Source organism: Thamnophis elegans, chromosome 1 (assembly GCF_009769535.1).
Source record: "Thamnophis elegans isolate rThaEle1 chromosome 1, rThaEle1.pri, whole genome shotgun sequence".
In the NCBI taxonomy this organism is placed as follows: Eukaryota; Metazoa; Chordata; class Lepidosauria; order Squamata; family Colubridae; genus Thamnophis; species Thamnophis elegans.
In genome coordinates, this window is record NC_045541.1 from 118,493,919 (window position 1) to 118,511,334 (window position 17,416).

The window sequence follows — 17,416 nt, forward strand, 5'->3', positions numbered from 1 at the left end:
TTTCTCTAGGAAATAAATCTTGTCTTTTCCTCACCTCCGTATTTCTCCCTGGATGAATATGCTTTCTTTTTTCCCCTATGGGAATAGCGCTCGGATTTAATGCCTCCCTCGCCCAACTTTCTTTGAGGTCTGTCTTTCCAGCACTCCTGCCCCGCACATGGAAGACGCCACAACGGGCTATAACGGAACCGGAAGTTAAATAGGAATCCCATTCGAGACAGCGATCCATCTTTAATTGTCGGGGATTGATGGTTTCTCTTACCTGCGTTCCCGTTCTCGTCGCCCATTGGCCAGAGTGGAGGCGAGAGGGACCCGCTAGCTCAGTTCCTTCTCTTGGCGGGGTTTGACTCGCGGCAGGTTTAAGCATCCAGGTAGGAAGAGTCGGAGCCGCCGATCAAGTCGGAGGGGGCGGGTGTGGCTGGATGGGGGAAAACCCATCGCATTGCAGAACGGGAGCGATCACCTGGGAAGATCATTGTCGAAGGCCTTCCGTTTCTGTATCTCCAGATCAGTGCTATTTCGGCAATGCACCTCTCTTGGTAGGTGGGGCACGCGGTGTGTCTGTATCATGTTTTCTTTTTTCTTTTTAATTGGCCAAGTAATTCAGGGTTTTAATTTTCAAAGGCATTTTTTTTAAAGCTGAAAGGCTTTTCTAACAATACTTTCTCCAGGATAGCAATACAGCTGTTTTGGATCACAGCACTCGGAATTCAGTGGGTCTGGGACTTTTGCATGGCTAAACGCATCTGGAGGACAGTAGCTTGGAAATTAGGAAAAACCCCAACACTGTAGGAGTAAATTGCACAGCAGAACCAAATCCCCCGAGGAAAGTGGTGAACTCTTCTTGGGGATGTTCAGGTGGGTTAATGCAGCCATCTGCTGGGGATCTCCAAATTGGATTTCTCCATGGAACAGAAGCTGAAATCGATGGCTTAAAGGGTCCCTTCTAATTTTATGGTAGCATTATCACTGATTACTCCAAACTTTCCTAAATTTTCAATTGAAAGCATTTAACAGCTCAGCACAGTCATAAATATGTGTTTTATAAGAAGATGGCATTTGATTTTGTCACAGTCTATGATATACCTACATTACAGAAGCGATTTACCTTGGAAGTCTCTGGTGCTTCCAAGGTTGAGTGTTTCCCAATTTGAGCAACTTTAAGATGCATGGACTGGGGAATGCTGTTCATGAATTCATATGCTAACTGGACAGTTCTGCAACTGAAGTCCACACAAGTTGTTGGACTTGATAAACACTGCTCTGGTGCTATGCCTTAAGATGATATATGAGGATAAAGGTAGAGGCGCATCAATTTAAAGTTCAGACTGAATCTGTAAATTGCACTGTAAGGACAATGCCAGCATTCTTCGCAATTTTGCAAAGTTGTTGTTATTATTTACCGTAGTAGTGGTAGTAATGGTAGTAATTCTGCTGCCTATTCTAACATATGCTAGTGAAATATGGACACCAACCTCACAATTGATACAAAAGCTGGAAATGACTCAAAGAGCCATGGAAAGATGCATGCTTGGCATCCATCCTGCAGATAGATTAGAGAACAAACGAAAATATACAATATCATCAAAAGAGTAAAAGAATTGAAATGGAAATGGGCCAATCACGTAGCAAAAAAGCACTTAGGGCAGGTGGACCAAGGCAGTCATAGAATGGATCCTACTTGATAAAAAAGTGTCCACAAAAGAGACCTAAAACAAGATGGATTGATGGCATCAGCAATTATTGCGGGCCCAATTTGCAAAAGATTGTATTGGTTGGAAACATGCAGAAGAGGCCTTCATCTTGCAGTGGATAGACAACAGCTAAGATGATGATGATGATGAGTAATAGTGATTACAGATCTATAACCTATTTGCTTGGATTTAAATCTCAATGAACTCATGTTATTTCTCATATGCATGGAAATGCATTATAAGTTGCATGATGGATCAGTGGAATCCAATGAGATCATAGGGGTGACACTTGCAAGATGATCTGGGAGTGAACGCTGAATGACCTGGTACTGAAAAGATTTGCCATCACTGGTCTAGTATTTAAGGCACCAGGATAGAAAGCAGAAGACTATAAGTTCTAACCCTGCCATGGGCATGAAAGACAGCTGGAGGACTTAGGGCCAGTCACTCTCTTTCCGCCTAATCCACCTCACAGGGTTGTCATCATGAGGAAAATAGGAGGAAGGTGCATTAGGTATGTTCACTGCCTTGAATTATTTCTAAAAGTAATAAAGGCAGAACACAAATAAATAAAGCTTCTTATGCAGACAATCCAGTTCTAAAATTGCTAATTATTCTGTGGAATCCAAAACATTTAAAAATTTATTTTCAGTTTACCATATTTTCTTCCCAGATGTTTAAAGTTGAATCTTTTTTTCTGTAGAAAATTCCCTGAGAATTTTGATTATAAATACTTGGAAAAAAAGGAAGAGTTGGCAAAGTTTTGTATGTGCTACAACAGATAATTTGACACGGTGGAAGAAAGGATGGCACATTCTACCATATTTGGTGGTCTTGTACTGAGGCCACGAAATATTGGAAAAGGATTAAAAAATGGCTAAAAGAGGTTACCGGGGCAAACATGGAATGGAGACCCGAGAACCTTCTACTAAGCATTAAACCAGAAAACATAAGCAGTTCAACATGGCATTTGAGCCTACATATAATTGTGGCCGCAAGAATAACCTATGCACAATTTTGGAAATCCACTACCATACCGTCGGAAGATGCTATAATTAAAAAGATCTATGAATGTGCAGAAATGGATAGAATGACAGGTTGGCTGAGGGACAAAGGAGAAACGGAACATTATCTTAGCTGGAACTTATGGTATATGTGGGCGACAAGGAGAACAGCAGGGACTTAAAATGGGGAAAGTTAAAAGTGAACATGGGTATTGTAATAGATCCCTGAACTTTGTAATGAGAAGATGTGGCTAAGAGGCAACAGCATCAACAATCATCGGCCATCGATCAAGGAACTACAACAACAAATCTGGAAGCAGTGGGAGGAGCTAGACCTAAGGTTAAACAGGCCGTGCAGGAAGCTCTAAAAATGCTTCAACCAACCAAAGATGACAACTAAGATTTTAACATGGAATGTCAACGGACTGAACTCTCCACAGAAGAGGAAGAAAATATTTCATTATCTTAAACAGTTTAAGAACGATGTAATTTGTTTGCAAGAAACTCATATCAAGTCAACTGATCAAAAATATTTGATCAACTCAAAACTTGGTCAACATTTTGCAGCTTCTGCTATGGAAAAGAAGAATGGTATAGTTGTATACTTAAGAAAAGATATGAAAGCTGAATTAATAGAAGCAGATCCCTTCGGAAGATATATTGCTTTAGACTTAATCTTAGAAGGGAAAAAGACATTACTTTTGGGAATTTATGCTCCCAATCAACAGCAAGATAGATTCTATAGAAATCTTCATGCTAAATTAGTACAGTGGGACTATAGTTCCTGTATACTATTGGGTGACTGGAATGGAGTGATAGATACTAAGAGAGATAAGAAGATTTCCCGCCTAAATACCAAGATGCGAGCAAAGTTACCCAAATCTTTCTTTGACATTATGGATGATTTTGAATTGAGAGATATCTGGCGAGAAAGAAATGCAGAGGAATATGACTTCACTTTCTTCTCGGACAGGCATCAATCCCTTTCAAGGATCGATTTTATTCTAACCACTAATGATTTGCTTCCTAGGGTCAAGAAAACAAAGATTGCAGCTAGAGTCCTTTCGGACCATAACCCAGTTTGGATGGAGTTGGGAAGGGTAGTGCAGGCAAGAAGGTCTTGGAGACTGAATGAAAATTTATTTAGATATGAAAACTATATTAATGATTGTAAAAAATTACTATCTGAATATTTTGTTTTGAATATGAATAAGGGTACATCTATGGAATTTGTATGGGATGCAAGCAAAGCGTATATGAGAGGAGTTTTGATGAATATAAATAAAACACATAGAAATAAGCAAGGGCTAAAACGAACAGAACTGGAAGAGGAAATTAAGAGAAAAGAGCTGGAGTTAACAAGGAAACCAGACGATACAAAGGTTAAGGAAGCTATTAACATATTAAAATCTCAATTTGACATGTTGATCTCTGACCAGGTAGCTACTAATTTATTATATGCAAAACACAATACTTTTTGTAATGCAAACAAACCTGGCAGATGGTTAGCTTATCAGATTAGGAAAAAAAGGAAAACTCGAAATATATCTAAACTGATTTACAGAGGGAAGGAGGTGTTCCAACAGGAAGAGATTCAAAAGGCTTTCTGGGAATTTTTTACAGAACTGTATAAAGGGGATAAAATTAATGGTTTAGACATAGACAAATATTTAGACAAGGAGAAAATACCTTCAGTTAGAGAAGAACACAGGCAAAAATTGAATCAACCAATAACCTCGGGGGAAATCCTGCAGGTAATTAAGCAATTAAAGCCAGGGAAAGCACCAGGTACAGATGGCTTGACAGCGGTTTACTACAAAAATTTACAGTTAGAAATGGTAGAACCTCTTAGAGAATTATTTAATATGATTCAAACGGAAGGTAAAGTCCCTCCATCTTGGAAGACAGCGTTTATATCTTTGATACCCAAAGAAGATCAAGATACTACTCAACCCAAAAATTATAGACCCATTTCATTACTGAATGTAGATTATAAAATTTTTACTAAAATATTAGCAAATAGGTTAATGTTGGTCATTCAACAATTGATACATACGGACCAAACAGGTTTTATACAAGGGAGACAGATGAAAAGTAATGTCAGATTAATTATTAATGCATTAGAATATTTGGGAAAGAACAACCAGATCCCTGCTGCGTTTATATTTTTGGATGCTGAGAAGGCCTTTGATCGAGTTAACTGGCAATTTCTGCTGAAGATATTGCAAAAAATGCAGATAGGAGATAATTTTTTACAGTCAATTAAAGCAATATACCAACAGCAAACAGCACAAATCATAGTCAATGGAAGTTTAACAGACTCTTTTCAAATTGGAAAAGGTACAAGACAGGGTTGTCCTTTGTCCCCATTATTGTTTATTATAACTTTGGAAGTATTGTTGAATAAAATACGGGGCTTGGATGGTTTAAAAGGGATCAAGATTAGGCAGCAAGAATATAGAGTCCGCGCTTTTGCGGATGATTTGGTCATAATATTGGAACAACCGCAGGAATCCAGTATGGTTTTAATGAATACGATTAATCAATATGGTCAAGTGTCTGGCTTTAAAATAAACTTAGGAAAAACCAAAATATTAGCTATAAATATGAATATTAAACAAAAGGAAGAATTAGGAGTGATGCTAGGATGTGAGGTAGTTAAAAAGTCAAATATCTTGGAGTTAACATTTTAACTTCAAATGGGAAATTATATAAGCATAATTATGAACCACTTTGGCATAGCATACAGACAGAGATGAAAAAATGGGAGAAATTGCACTTATCTTTGCTGGGCAGGATAGCGGCAGTGAAAATGAACATTTTACCAAAATTTTTATTTCTTTTCCAAATGTTACCTATACTTAAAAAAGATGCGAACCTTTTAGAATGGCAGAAGGGTATCAACAAATTTGTGTGGGCAGGAAAGAAGCCGAGGGTAAAGATGAAAATAATGCAAGATGTACGTGAGAGAGGAGGATTGAAACTACCTAATTTAAAACTATATTATGATGCAGTGGCATTATCTGTAATTAGTGATTGGATTCATTTAACCAATGATAGAATATTGAACATTGAGGGACACGATCTGGTATTTGGTTGGCATGCTTACCTGTTATTCAACAAAAAATTGGATAAGAACTTTAAAAGTCATATTTTGAGAAATGCTTTATTGCGGGTTTGGAAGAAATACCAATATAAATTAAATGACAAGATACCCATGTGGGCAATTCCTAGACATGCAATTGAAAATATGAATACAGCACAAAAACAGGATAGATTTACTTACAGACAGCTTCTTACCTCGGAAAGGGGGGTATTACAATTAAAATCTTTAGAGGTATTAAAAGAGGAGAAGGTAGTTCAAACATGGTTCCAGTATGGGCAATTACAGGCTAGGTGGAAAATAGATCAAAAAATTGGCTTTATTCAAGTTGAGGATAATCTGTTTAAACAAATAAGAGATCAAAGCTTAATGCATATAAAGAGGATATATAATGTATTAATACAGATGGATTCGGAAACAGAATTAGTTAAAGATTGTATGATAAAATGGGCTCAAAATATTGAGGAACCAATAATGTTGGATACATGGGAAAGAATTTGGGTAAGAAATGTGAAATTTACACAAGCTCAAAATCTGAGAGAAAATTTTTACAAGATGTTTTATAGATGGCATTTAGATCCTAAAAAGTTGGCTTCTATGTATCCGAATGTACAGCCTAAATGTTGGAGGTGTGGTTCTCTCGATGCTACATATTATCATATATGGTGGACCTGTCAAAAGGTTAAGGCATTTTGGATAAAAATATGGTGGGTCATGCAAAATGTTTTTAAAAAAAGGATAAAGTTTATTCCTCAGTTATTTTTACTAGGTATATGTACTGATTTTACAGTGGTAGAGACCAATTTGATTCTGCACCTGATAACTGCAGCAAGACTGTTGGTGGCGCAATATTGGAAGAAGGAAGACTTGCCTACAATCCAAGAATGGACATTGAAAGTAACAAACTTAGCTGAAATGGCTAAAATATCGGCATATCTTAAAGATCATTCAAATGAGAGATATAAACGAGACTGGAAAAAATGGATTGACTATATACAAAATAAATACGGGACTAAGAAATTCCAGTTAGCCTATGCTTAAGATCAGAAATGATTTAAACTGTTAAAAGTTAGTTCAGTAAGAAGAAGCTAAGTTCAATCTAGAATGTCATTAATTTCTTTATTTCTTTTTTCTCAATAGATTTTAGACTGTGTTAGTTAAAAATCCATACCGTGTACGGGTTCTGGGAAGTCGGGGGGGGAAGGAGGAGGGGGGATGGGGGGGTGGAGGGAGGGAGGGGTACACACAACAAAAAAAATTGTATTTCAATGTCTTAATGATTGACAAATGATGATATATTTGTGTTTGTTTTTTTTTTAAAGAAAAATAAAAAAAGATTACATTTTCAGAAGATGTGGCTTAGAGACCTAACAATGAGGAAGGAAAGAAAAAGTTGGGCTGTGAATGACTGTCACCGCGGGGGGGGGGAGGGGAGGGGGGGTTGTATGTTTAAAATTGTATTTGTATCTGTATGTTCTACGCTTAAAAAAAATGTATAACTAATGAATGCCGATACAAAAGGCTGTATATTTACTTTATATTGTTATGTATGTTTTGTCTTTTCTTATGTTGTTGTATTTTTCTTTCTGTTTTTAAAGGTAATAATGTTTAATAAAAACTATATTTAAAAAAAACAGATAATTTGACACCAATAATTTTAAATAATTTTAGAGTTTTGAGAAAATTTATACATCTGCTTTTTTTTTTTTAAAGTTACTCTTCTTGTGATCCCAAAGTAAAAAAAAGAAAAAGGATATATGTCAATATAATCTTATATACCTGATAACTCACACATCATTTTCTTTTCTTTTCTTTTCTTTTCAGAATTGCTGCATCATGATCATGACTGAATCTGTTGATTCTCTAGTTGCTGTTTCCAGCCAGGACCTCTGGACTGAAATCTGTTCATCTCTGCCACATCCAGATCAGAATGAAGAGTCCAATAATGCATTTGCAGATTCCTTTGCAGATTCTTACATTCAGGTGATGGAGAATCAGATGGAAGTAACAGGCCCCTCTCTGCAAGTGAATGAGAAGCCCTGGGTGCCATTGAAAGATTCAGAGCTCTACTTGGCCTCTTTAGGTCAGTATCGAAGTATTTTCTAATCTAGGATTTTTCACAGGAGTTGGTACTTTCTTCAACCTGGATGTGTGAGACTTTGAATCCTACAACTGCAGCTACAGCAAATGATATTGTTGGGAGGATCATGTACCACAGAGAATGTTGAATCTACCGATATGTATTTTTCGGAGTATAAGACGCACCTTTTTCCCTCAAAAAAGAAGCTGAAAATCTGGGTGCGTCATACACTGAATACAACATTTTTTGCCCCCTTCACCAAAATGGCGATGCATAGCCTTTAGGAGGCTTCCAGAGAGCTCCTGGGGGCTGGGGAGGGCAGAAATGAGCAAAAAATGGGCAGTTTTTTGCTCAATTTTGCCCCTCCCCCAGCCCCCAGGAGCACTCTATAAGCTTCCTAATGCCCCCCCCCTTTTTTTGACAAAAATGGGGCCATTTTTGCAAAAAACAGGCCATTTCCCCCCCCCCCCTTCCCGGAACACTCTATAAGCCTCCTAAGGGATATTCATGCCCTTTTTTGGGTGGGGGGAACGGGCCCGTTTTCGGGAGGTTTGTAGAGTGCAATTTTTTTTTTAAAAAAAATTGCCTCTTCAAAACCTTGGTGCGTCTTATACTGGTCCATTTTATACTCTGAAAAATACGGTATCTCTTCTGACACATATTTGTATATAATTTTAAAGCAGTGTTTTTCAAACTTGGCAATTTAAACAGGTGTGGACTAGAATTTCACAGCAAGCATGTGTGAGGAATACTGGGAGCTGAAATGCACATATTGTTTATAGTTGTCAAGCTATTAAAAAAATACTGCTTTGAAGGATTATGGTTAAAGTCTTTAAGCCTGATAGAGATGCACTTTTTAAACAGTACATCTGTGAGGTTCATCAGTTGCATAAGTGATTATTTTGTACTTTCACATTTTTCTGGATATTGTCCGATAATCTGTGACATCAGAAAGATTACCATTTTATTTTTAAGATTTGTGACACTAAGGTTTATCGCATTTTTCTAGCTGAAATTTTACAGAGATGCGAAAGAAAAATCACCGCCTATTTTATCTAATTTGGTTTTTTGATGAAACTGTGAGAAATATAACTGAAGTTATCATCTTTTTCAATAATTTGCATGTTGAAAAAAAAAAGAAATCTAATCTATCAGCCAATTGGGAGAAAGAAGAATGGGCATTCTTCTTAATGTGGATGAAATTCCTAAAGAATGTAAAGATTTCTATTCCACTTTTTCCTGTCTGCTGTGCATGTAATGATGTCCATTTTTCTCATGAAATATTTGTAGGAATAATTAGGAGTCATGATCCTTACAGGAGAGTAAAACTCTTTCTTCTTTTAAATCTAAATGCCACTTTGGTTTCTCAAAGTAAATTCTGATTTGGATTTGGGCAGTAAAAGAAAAAAATTTAAAACAATGGCTTGGTCCACCCTGATAGTTTTTTTATCCAGTCCCCAACAAAATAAAGCTCTGACATGAAGCTTTGACATTAAAAGGGTCTGTCAGAGTATGCACACTGTTGTCAGCGGCCAGAGGAGTTGGCAGCAGATTCAGACAGTGAAGAGGTTGGGGAGGAACACGGGCCAGTCCTGGAGTCTGGGGAAGGCTCTGATGAGGGCTCTGTGTCGAAAACAGAGAGGAGGCCAGAGGCATATACCAGTTATCAGCTGCCTTCAGAGTAAGACATCAGTGAGGCAGACAAACAGCTGGAGCCTGTTCCCAGTGAGTGCATGTGTAGAGTTGCCAGACGAAGGGAACAGCTAAAGAACAGGAGTCAACTTGGGAGTAAGGAGTGGACAATGGCCACAGGTGGATGATGAATGGCTCCTACCAGAGGAAATAAAAGAGGAGCAAAAGTGGAGTGAAGTTTGCAGGAGACAAGTAGTTCACTTAATTGGTTCTTGACTCTCCGAGATTCCTTGCCAAGTTTGGCAGATATTGGCAGTTCTCCAAGCCAGATAAGGTCTGTGACTGTAAATCCTCTCTTGAAAGACTTTGCTGAATGAGCAGAATTCACAGTAAATTAATAAAAAGGGGTTTTTGTCAGGACAAGGAGTTTGCTTCATGCTCTTGGGAAGCCTAGGTCAGAACAACTGTTAATATGGTTACAATTTATACAAAATCTCAAGAGTAGAACTGAACATTTCTCGCTTTAACCTGCCCACTGGTTTTCATTTCTCTACAGAGTGCATTCTTCCTTTATCAGTTTGTTTCTTTCCTCAGAGAGAAGATTAATGAGAATAAAGGGTTTGTCTCAGGAAGTGACATCCAAAGATATCCTGCATACACTTTCTCAGGCTAAGAAAGAAAGTTGGGACAGGTTTCTGCAGGAGAAGTCCGAATCTGACTTTTATTTGGAGGGAACAGATTCTGATGAGAGGTAATGCTTGTGTAATAAATATTTTATACGTAACACCTCTTTTTAATATTTGTCTTGTAGAAATTTCAAGTGTTATGGGAGAAAGGATTTTGGGGGAAATTATTTATACTGTAGGGGCTTCTTTTACAACTAAGAATGTTTTTAGGGACAAAGGTCAGCTTGAAGTACGCTTAGAAGGAGCTCCAATTGAATTCTACAAATACCGTATGTCTTACTTTCTTACTTATCCCAACCAAAAACTTATTTCCATTTCCACATGTGCAAGATTGGGACTAATATTTGTGGCTAATCTGGGGAAATGATGGCATGTGTTTTGGATACTTTGTGAGTGAGATGCCAGTAAATCAAGCTTGCTGTCTGGTAACTCTGGACAATTACCATCTCAACATGTCTGTTTAACCTGCAGTTGTATTACAGATGTTCCTGTAAGGTTTTTTTTTTTAAATCCTCTTTGTCTACCTTATCTGTAATCTTCCCCTTCTATTTTCATTCAAATCTAAGCATTTTATTTCGTTCATTGCATGCTTGTAACACAAGTACCAAAGATTAAAGTTTCTGCTTGCTGTTCATTAAGTTGAAGTGACTAGCAAGTGATTGATTGGTTCTTCTTGCAGTCCAACATCCTCTTAATTATGGATTACAAATCTGTAATTCAAAACTACCTGCTTTCTTTCATTTTATTCTCAATGCTCAATTACTGGAAAACCTTTGGGGAAAAAAACTGTTGTTTTAACTCGGGAGTTTCTCATCCTTGGCAATGTGAAGATGTGTGGGCTTCAACTTCCAGAATTCTCCAACCAGCCTTTGCATCTAAACATTGCTAAGGTTGAATAATACTGTTTTAACTCTACTGAAGTTTGTTTTCAAAATATCAGTATCTTTCATTAACTGGGTAAGTGTTGCTGCCTTTCCCTGTAGGGTTAGTTTCCTCCTTTTTTCCATTTTCAAGATTCCAGTTTCTCAGCACATACAATACAGGCTATTCTGCACTTCTCCCAAAGCTATTCTTTTTTAAAATAATAACATTTCTACCCACCTATGTACCGTATTTTTCAGAGTATAAGAGGCATCTTTTTCCCTCAAAAAAGAGGCTGAAAATCTGGGTGTGTCTTATACACTGAATGCAGCATTTTTTGCCTCCTGAAACCCTGCCTCCTTCACCAAAATGGCCATGTATAGCTTGTAGGAGGCTCTCAAGAGCTCCTGGGGGCTGGGGAGGGCAGAAATAAGCACACCACGGCCTGTTTTTTGCTCAATTTTTCCCCCACCCCCACCCCAGGAGCATTCCCACTCTCCTGGCATTCCTGAAAGCCATTAAAACCTGGCTGTTCCGGCAGACCTAGGGCTGTTGAACCCTAAATACGGTCCAGCCAAATTTAGAACGGAGTGCATGGTGTGCTGTTTTTAAATCTATCTTTTCTTTCCCTATTTATTTATTTATTTATTTATTTATTTATTTATTTATTTATTTATTTCTGTCTTACGGGATTGGGCGGCATATAAATGTTATCAAACTTGCATTCTATAAGCTTCCTAAATGCCCTTTTTTGACAAAAATGGGCCCATTTTCACAATAAATACTCCAAAAAATACAGTATATAGAGATATATTTCTGTTTACATATTATGCAAAAACACATATCCCTGTTTCTCCAGTGATGGCGAACGTTTCTCTGCTCGGGTGCCAAAAGGGTGCGCGTGCATGTGATAGTGTGTGCGTGCCCACATCCATAATGCAATGCCCTCCCCCCGTACATGTGCGCACAACTCTTGTGCATCCGCGCAAGCCTCACTGAAGCCTCTGGACTTCCGGTAGGCCCGTTGGACTGTTTTTCGCCTTCCCCATGCTTCATGAAAGCCTCCGGAGCCGGTGGATGGCGAAAAACGGGCCCAACAGGCCTACTGGAAGTTCAGAAACCAACTTCTGGTACCGTTTTTCATCATCCACAGGCTCCAGAGACTTTCCTGAAGCCTAGGGAGGGCGAAAACGACCTTCCCCCCGCCCTTTGGAAAGCTGAAAATCAACTGGCCAGCACTGCATGCGCGCTGGAGTTGACATAGGGCAACGTTTTGCATGCCCTCAGATATGCCCTCCAGCCATAGGTTCACCATCATGGTCCTACCCGCTTCAACCACCCTCTTCCACTCCCAAATTTTTCTGAATACATTGCTGGCTTTTCTATGTTTCTGACTGCTTGACTGCTTTTCCCTACTGCTCTTTCTCAGTTCAACTAGGCTGATATTTCTTCTTTTCAGTTTTGGGTAGCAGCCTGGTTAGCATTTTCAAAGCCAGTGAGACTGCACTAGCATGTGATAACAAAAACAAAAACCTGTTTTATTTTATTGCACCCTTTTCTCTTTCCTGTATGGGTTTGAAAAAAATGCCCCTGAACTAGTGCAAAATAAATTAGAACATGCATATTGGGTAAAACCTGCACGTTTCACAATTTGCAGTTTACGTCTCGAAGCTTTTGTTCAAGGAAATTGAAATAATGAACAAGCCCTTCTGGTTTTCAAAAACCCAGTTCTATTATTATTTTTTCTTTGATTTTGCTAAGCAATTACTGTGGTCCTGTTACCTGGGAAATCTGGTTTCACAAGTGAATGTTTTCTTCTTCACTTTTCTACAGACTTGTTAAATTAGAGTCCTAGGGGAGAAGTTGTCTTGATTTGACTCTTGACATTTTGCATACTTCTTTGAATGTTCGTGGTAGAAACATTATTTAAATAGGAAACTAAGTTGTCATTATCCGTGTGTGTGTTTGTGTGTGTGTGTGTGTGTGTGTACAATCTGCTATGGATTCCATTGGGAGCAAATATTGGGACTCTGCTCCCATGAGACTTTGCAGCAGCAGAAAAACATTAGTTTTAAGCAAAGCCTTGACTTCTCTTTTGAACGTAGGAAGGCTATAAATGTAACACTGTAAAAAATAATAATTTAAAAATAAAATTTACATTTATAGCCTTCCTATGTTCAAAAGAGAAGTCAAGGCATTTAATGTGCTGCTTCTTCCTATTCCATTCTCATAATAATCCTGTGAACTAACTTGTCTTGAGGAACTGACCTAGTTCACCAAGTGACAGTCTGCCTAACCATATTATTAGCTATGCTATGATTACTGTAGCCGGCGTTGTGATAAGTCAGCATGGGAGTTTCCAGACCATAATGGCATAATTCCCATAATCTTATCAGGGTTCAGCATGACCAAATGGGGGAGTCTACTGGAATTTTCAGAGAAGGTATATTTCAGAAACAGATTCTGCCCTTGCATACATGAATGAATAGTTTAATCATTGCCTGTTTCAGGGGTAATTAGTCTTTCTCAACTACAGGCTCATGTGAGTTTGAAGCGAACCTCATGGTCATATTCAGAAAATAACTACCTTGGGAGATTTGCCTACTGACAAAAATGGCTGATATGGACAGTCACAAACCAACTTTTTCCAAGAAAGAAACTATCTTTCTATGATCTTTGTCAGACCCTGATCTGCTGAAGCATGCTAGCAAGTAAATTGTAGTTTTGTTTGCTTGTTTTTAAAAATTGGTGCAGAAAGCCTGATGTACTAATCCAGGGGTCAGCAACCTTAAACACTCAAAAGACCCATTTCCCACAAAAAAGAAAACACCGGGAGCCACAAATCCCTTCCGGTGCCTGACTATTTCCTGAGCACCCACAAAACCAGCATGTGTATTTGAATTAAAGGTTCTGTTTTCTTCTGAAACTTTTCCTCTCTTGGATTTATCCATGATTGGCTTACTGGGGGTCGAAAAGCTCAATAAATTGTGTGCTGGTGGGTGTCGCACATTGGCAATTGTGACACATTTTGAGCGACAGGGAACCGCAGCAGAGGGATGAAAGAGCCACATGTGGCTCCAGTCCAGAGCCACGGGTTGCTGGCCCCTGTACTAATCTAAAGTCCTTTATTGGTGACTGTAGGCTCCATATTGTTAACGCCTGTCTTATTTATTTACTGTGAGCTGCTCTTGTAACCTGTTCTGCTTCTTCTCAGTACTTTGGAATACTTGAAACGTTGGCTACAACCAGAGAAGGTGGCCGTCAGCAGTGAGGAGATCCAGTATCTCATCCCTCTTGGAGCTCCTCCTGAGAAGCAAGAGGCTGGAGAAGAGGAAGAACCTGCGCCTGTAGAACAGTGAACGCACTCGGATCTCGCTTGCAGTACAGATGGCTGTTGGCACATTGGATGAAAATACCAAAAGAAGGATAGAGTTTGTTTGAAATAGACCTTGTGGATTTTTTCTCTCCACCAAAGTTTATAATGTACAGATTCTGATTTAAAGTCATACGTAATGATGCAGATTTAAATTAATTGTGTATAATTTGTTAAGACGACAAAACGTGATAGAATAACTTAATTTGGCAAACAGGTTTAAATCCTCTTCCTTCAAATGCAGAGAAGATTTTGTACTTAAATGATCATCTATGGAAAAATTCTTAGCAATACTTTCCTCGCAGAATATAATTCCCTCATTCACATCTCCCCTGATTTACCTCCAGGTATCTTTTTCCTAACTTGGAAAAAAAAAACCTCCGAAGACCTGTACATTTTCCCCTGGGAAGTGAAAAATGTCTGCCATCATTTTTTTCTGGTTGAAGCTGAGCCACACCAGTTTTATCCTTGGGTGGAATAAGCACCTCCTAGCAAAAACACAAGAAATGCTGGGTAGAAAAAAATTGTCCTACTTTGTGTAGCTTTTTTCTGTTATGGCTATTTCTTTTTTTTATCATTCATTTCATCTAAGGATTGATACCATCTTTTCATTTTTTATTTTTTGCTTTGGGCTAATACTTATCCACACTTTTCTTCCTCTTATTTCTTTTGCTGCAAAAAGTAAAAGACAATGCATAATGAAGAAAAAAACCCAGAGCTGTCAGTTGAATGAAGAAGACAAAGTTTGATATAAGGGCAAAACAGAAATGCAAGTTTTTGTAGTAACTTTCCCATTTTGGAAAGTGGGGGTGGGGGAAGACTGCTAGGAGGTCATTCTCCCATTCAATGCTATAGCATAGCTTTGGTCTTTCTCTCTCCCCCTTTTTTAATCACTAGGCCTTTATAGTTTCTTTTCATTGGTTTGCTGTGTACTATACGCTGTTTGGAAGATTACTTTTTCTTTTCTATTTCCATGGAAATTATCATTAACAACTATATATAGAAAAAATTGAGGACATCCATTATCTGAATGTCATTGTTTGCCAATTGGCAAAGTTATGTAGTCAAATCTGAGTGGCTACATGCCACCTTGATAGGTCTGAGAAAGGAGAAAAACAACTCTTTTTTTAAAAAAAGAGTGCAACAATTATTTGCGTTGGTTTAGCTGTAAGACAGCATATAATTATATTGGGCAAGTGATATGATACTCCCACTGTGGGGTTTTGTTCTTTTTTGCACTGAAATTCTCAACTGGAAGTTCTGATGTCTGTTTAAATACACCTCATTGTTATTTCTTCTCTAAAATTGAAGAGATATCTTGTTTTAGGAAACAGATCAGGAAATAAAAATTCACCAAATGTATTAGATAAAATGTTGAAAACTTGAGAAGTTTACATATTATTTCTTTACTGAATTGATTTCAAATGTAGCCAAACTGGATTTTCTGAATCTGGAAATATAATATGAATAGTGGATTGTATAGTTTGATTTTGCTTTGTCTGTAATCTGAATATTGTCTACTTGTATAATTAAGACTCTTTAAAAGTTGATTGTGATGTTTTCTGTCTACATCCAGTGGAAAATATATATCTTTGTGTAGATGAATTTGGGGTGATTTGGTAAATGTTTTAGAATAGAGATGACTCACCAAACTATTTTTTCACTGAGAAATAGGTGCATTTTGGCTGGTGTAAAAGAGCAAAAATGAAGCATGTAAACATTTGTTTGTTATTAATCAAAGAATGAAACCTCAATCCACAAACCCTAAGAAAAACTCACTCTCTTTGCTAATGTCATTGTATCTATATAGCTTATAGTCACCCACAAATATCGAACAAATATTGTGGGGCGATTGACCTGGCTATTTTAGAATTGGTCCCATGCACCTCTGTGCAATGAATCCTGCAAACAGGTGCATGGGACCAGGGGTGGGAGCCTACCAGTGTAACAACTGGTTCGCTTTGCGTGCACATGCCTGACGTGCGCTACACATGCATGCACAGTTCCCAATCACTCCAATGAACAGCTGATTACACAGCAGGGATAGTGGCGATTGCGCATGTGCATGCGTGTGCAGTTTGTTGTTTCCCAATAAAAACAGTTATGGAGTAGGGGCGAGCAGGCGGCCGCAAACTGGTTCGCTCTCCGCTGCTTACCAGAACTACCGGTTCGTCTGAACCGGTCTGAACCAGTAGAATCCCACACCTGCATGGGACTGATCCTTAGAAAAGAAAAGAAGATTTTTTCTGAATATTTCTATGTGGATCTGATATTTAAATTGTCACTGTTTTCAGAAATTCTTGCGAGGCCAAATAATTGAATTGTAAGATGGATACTGAACAGTGGTGGAATTCAAACTACTGGTTCTGTGGGTGTGGCTTTGTGAGTGTGGCAGGGGAAGGATATTGCATAATCCCCATTTTCTCCCCACTCCCCAAATTTACGTTACAAGTTCTCCAAAACCTGCCAGAATTGGCTGAATATCATCTCTGATACCGAAGCAGGAGGATACTAAATGTCCAAGTGTTAATGTAAAAAAAAGGCAGATCACTGACAGGAGAGTAATTGTTAGTTATGCGAAAGTCCCTGTTGCTTGAATTCGTGTGAACCAGTCAATGTTGAGTAGTTACATGAATCAGAAACTGGCAAAGGAAAAAAAAACACCTTGGCACCTTTGTGCTTCTCATTTCCATAATCAGAACATTATGGTAGAATGGAAAGCTCTCTGAATAATTATAAGCACACTACTGTAGGTGGCTTGTGTAAAGAACATTTGAAAACATGAGCAAAAAAGGACTAGAACAAGGTCGCTATGCCCCAAGTACTCTAAATGCTTACGATGTTTACAGTACTAATTACAATTGTGCATGATTTCTGGCTAAATGTAAATGGCAGAGCAATTAACGAAGCAATTTCCAAATTCACTGGGAAATCGTTATCTTTATTGACAAGTCAACTAGGACTCATTCAAATGATGAGTGGG

General features: G+C 38.2%; 1 protein-coding gene across 2 annotated transcripts; it reads left to right on the forward strand.

The window, feature by feature from the left end:
* Positions 1 to 201: 201 nt before the first annotated feature.
* On the forward strand, positions 202 to 15,164 carry CCDC32 (coiled-coil domain containing 32). 2 transcript variants are annotated; one of them, XM_032236922.1, is made up of 4 exons: positions 202 to 371; positions 7,626 to 7,884; positions 10,108 to 10,264; positions 14,275 to 15,164. In XM_032236922.1, the coding sequence occupies exons 2-4, from the start codon at positions 7,638 to 7,640 to the stop codon at positions 14,417 to 14,419; spliced, it is 549 nt and encodes a 182-aa protein (XP_032092813.1). In that variant the 5' UTR covers positions 202 to 371; positions 7,626 to 7,637; the 3' UTR covers positions 14,420 to 15,164. The 2 variants fall into 2 exon arrangements, with proteins under 2 accessions (XP_032092813.1, XP_032092807.1); XM_032236916.1 differs by lacking the exon at positions 202 to 371 and adding an exon at positions 385 to 539.
* Positions 15,165 to 17,416: the final 2,252 nt, after the last annotated feature.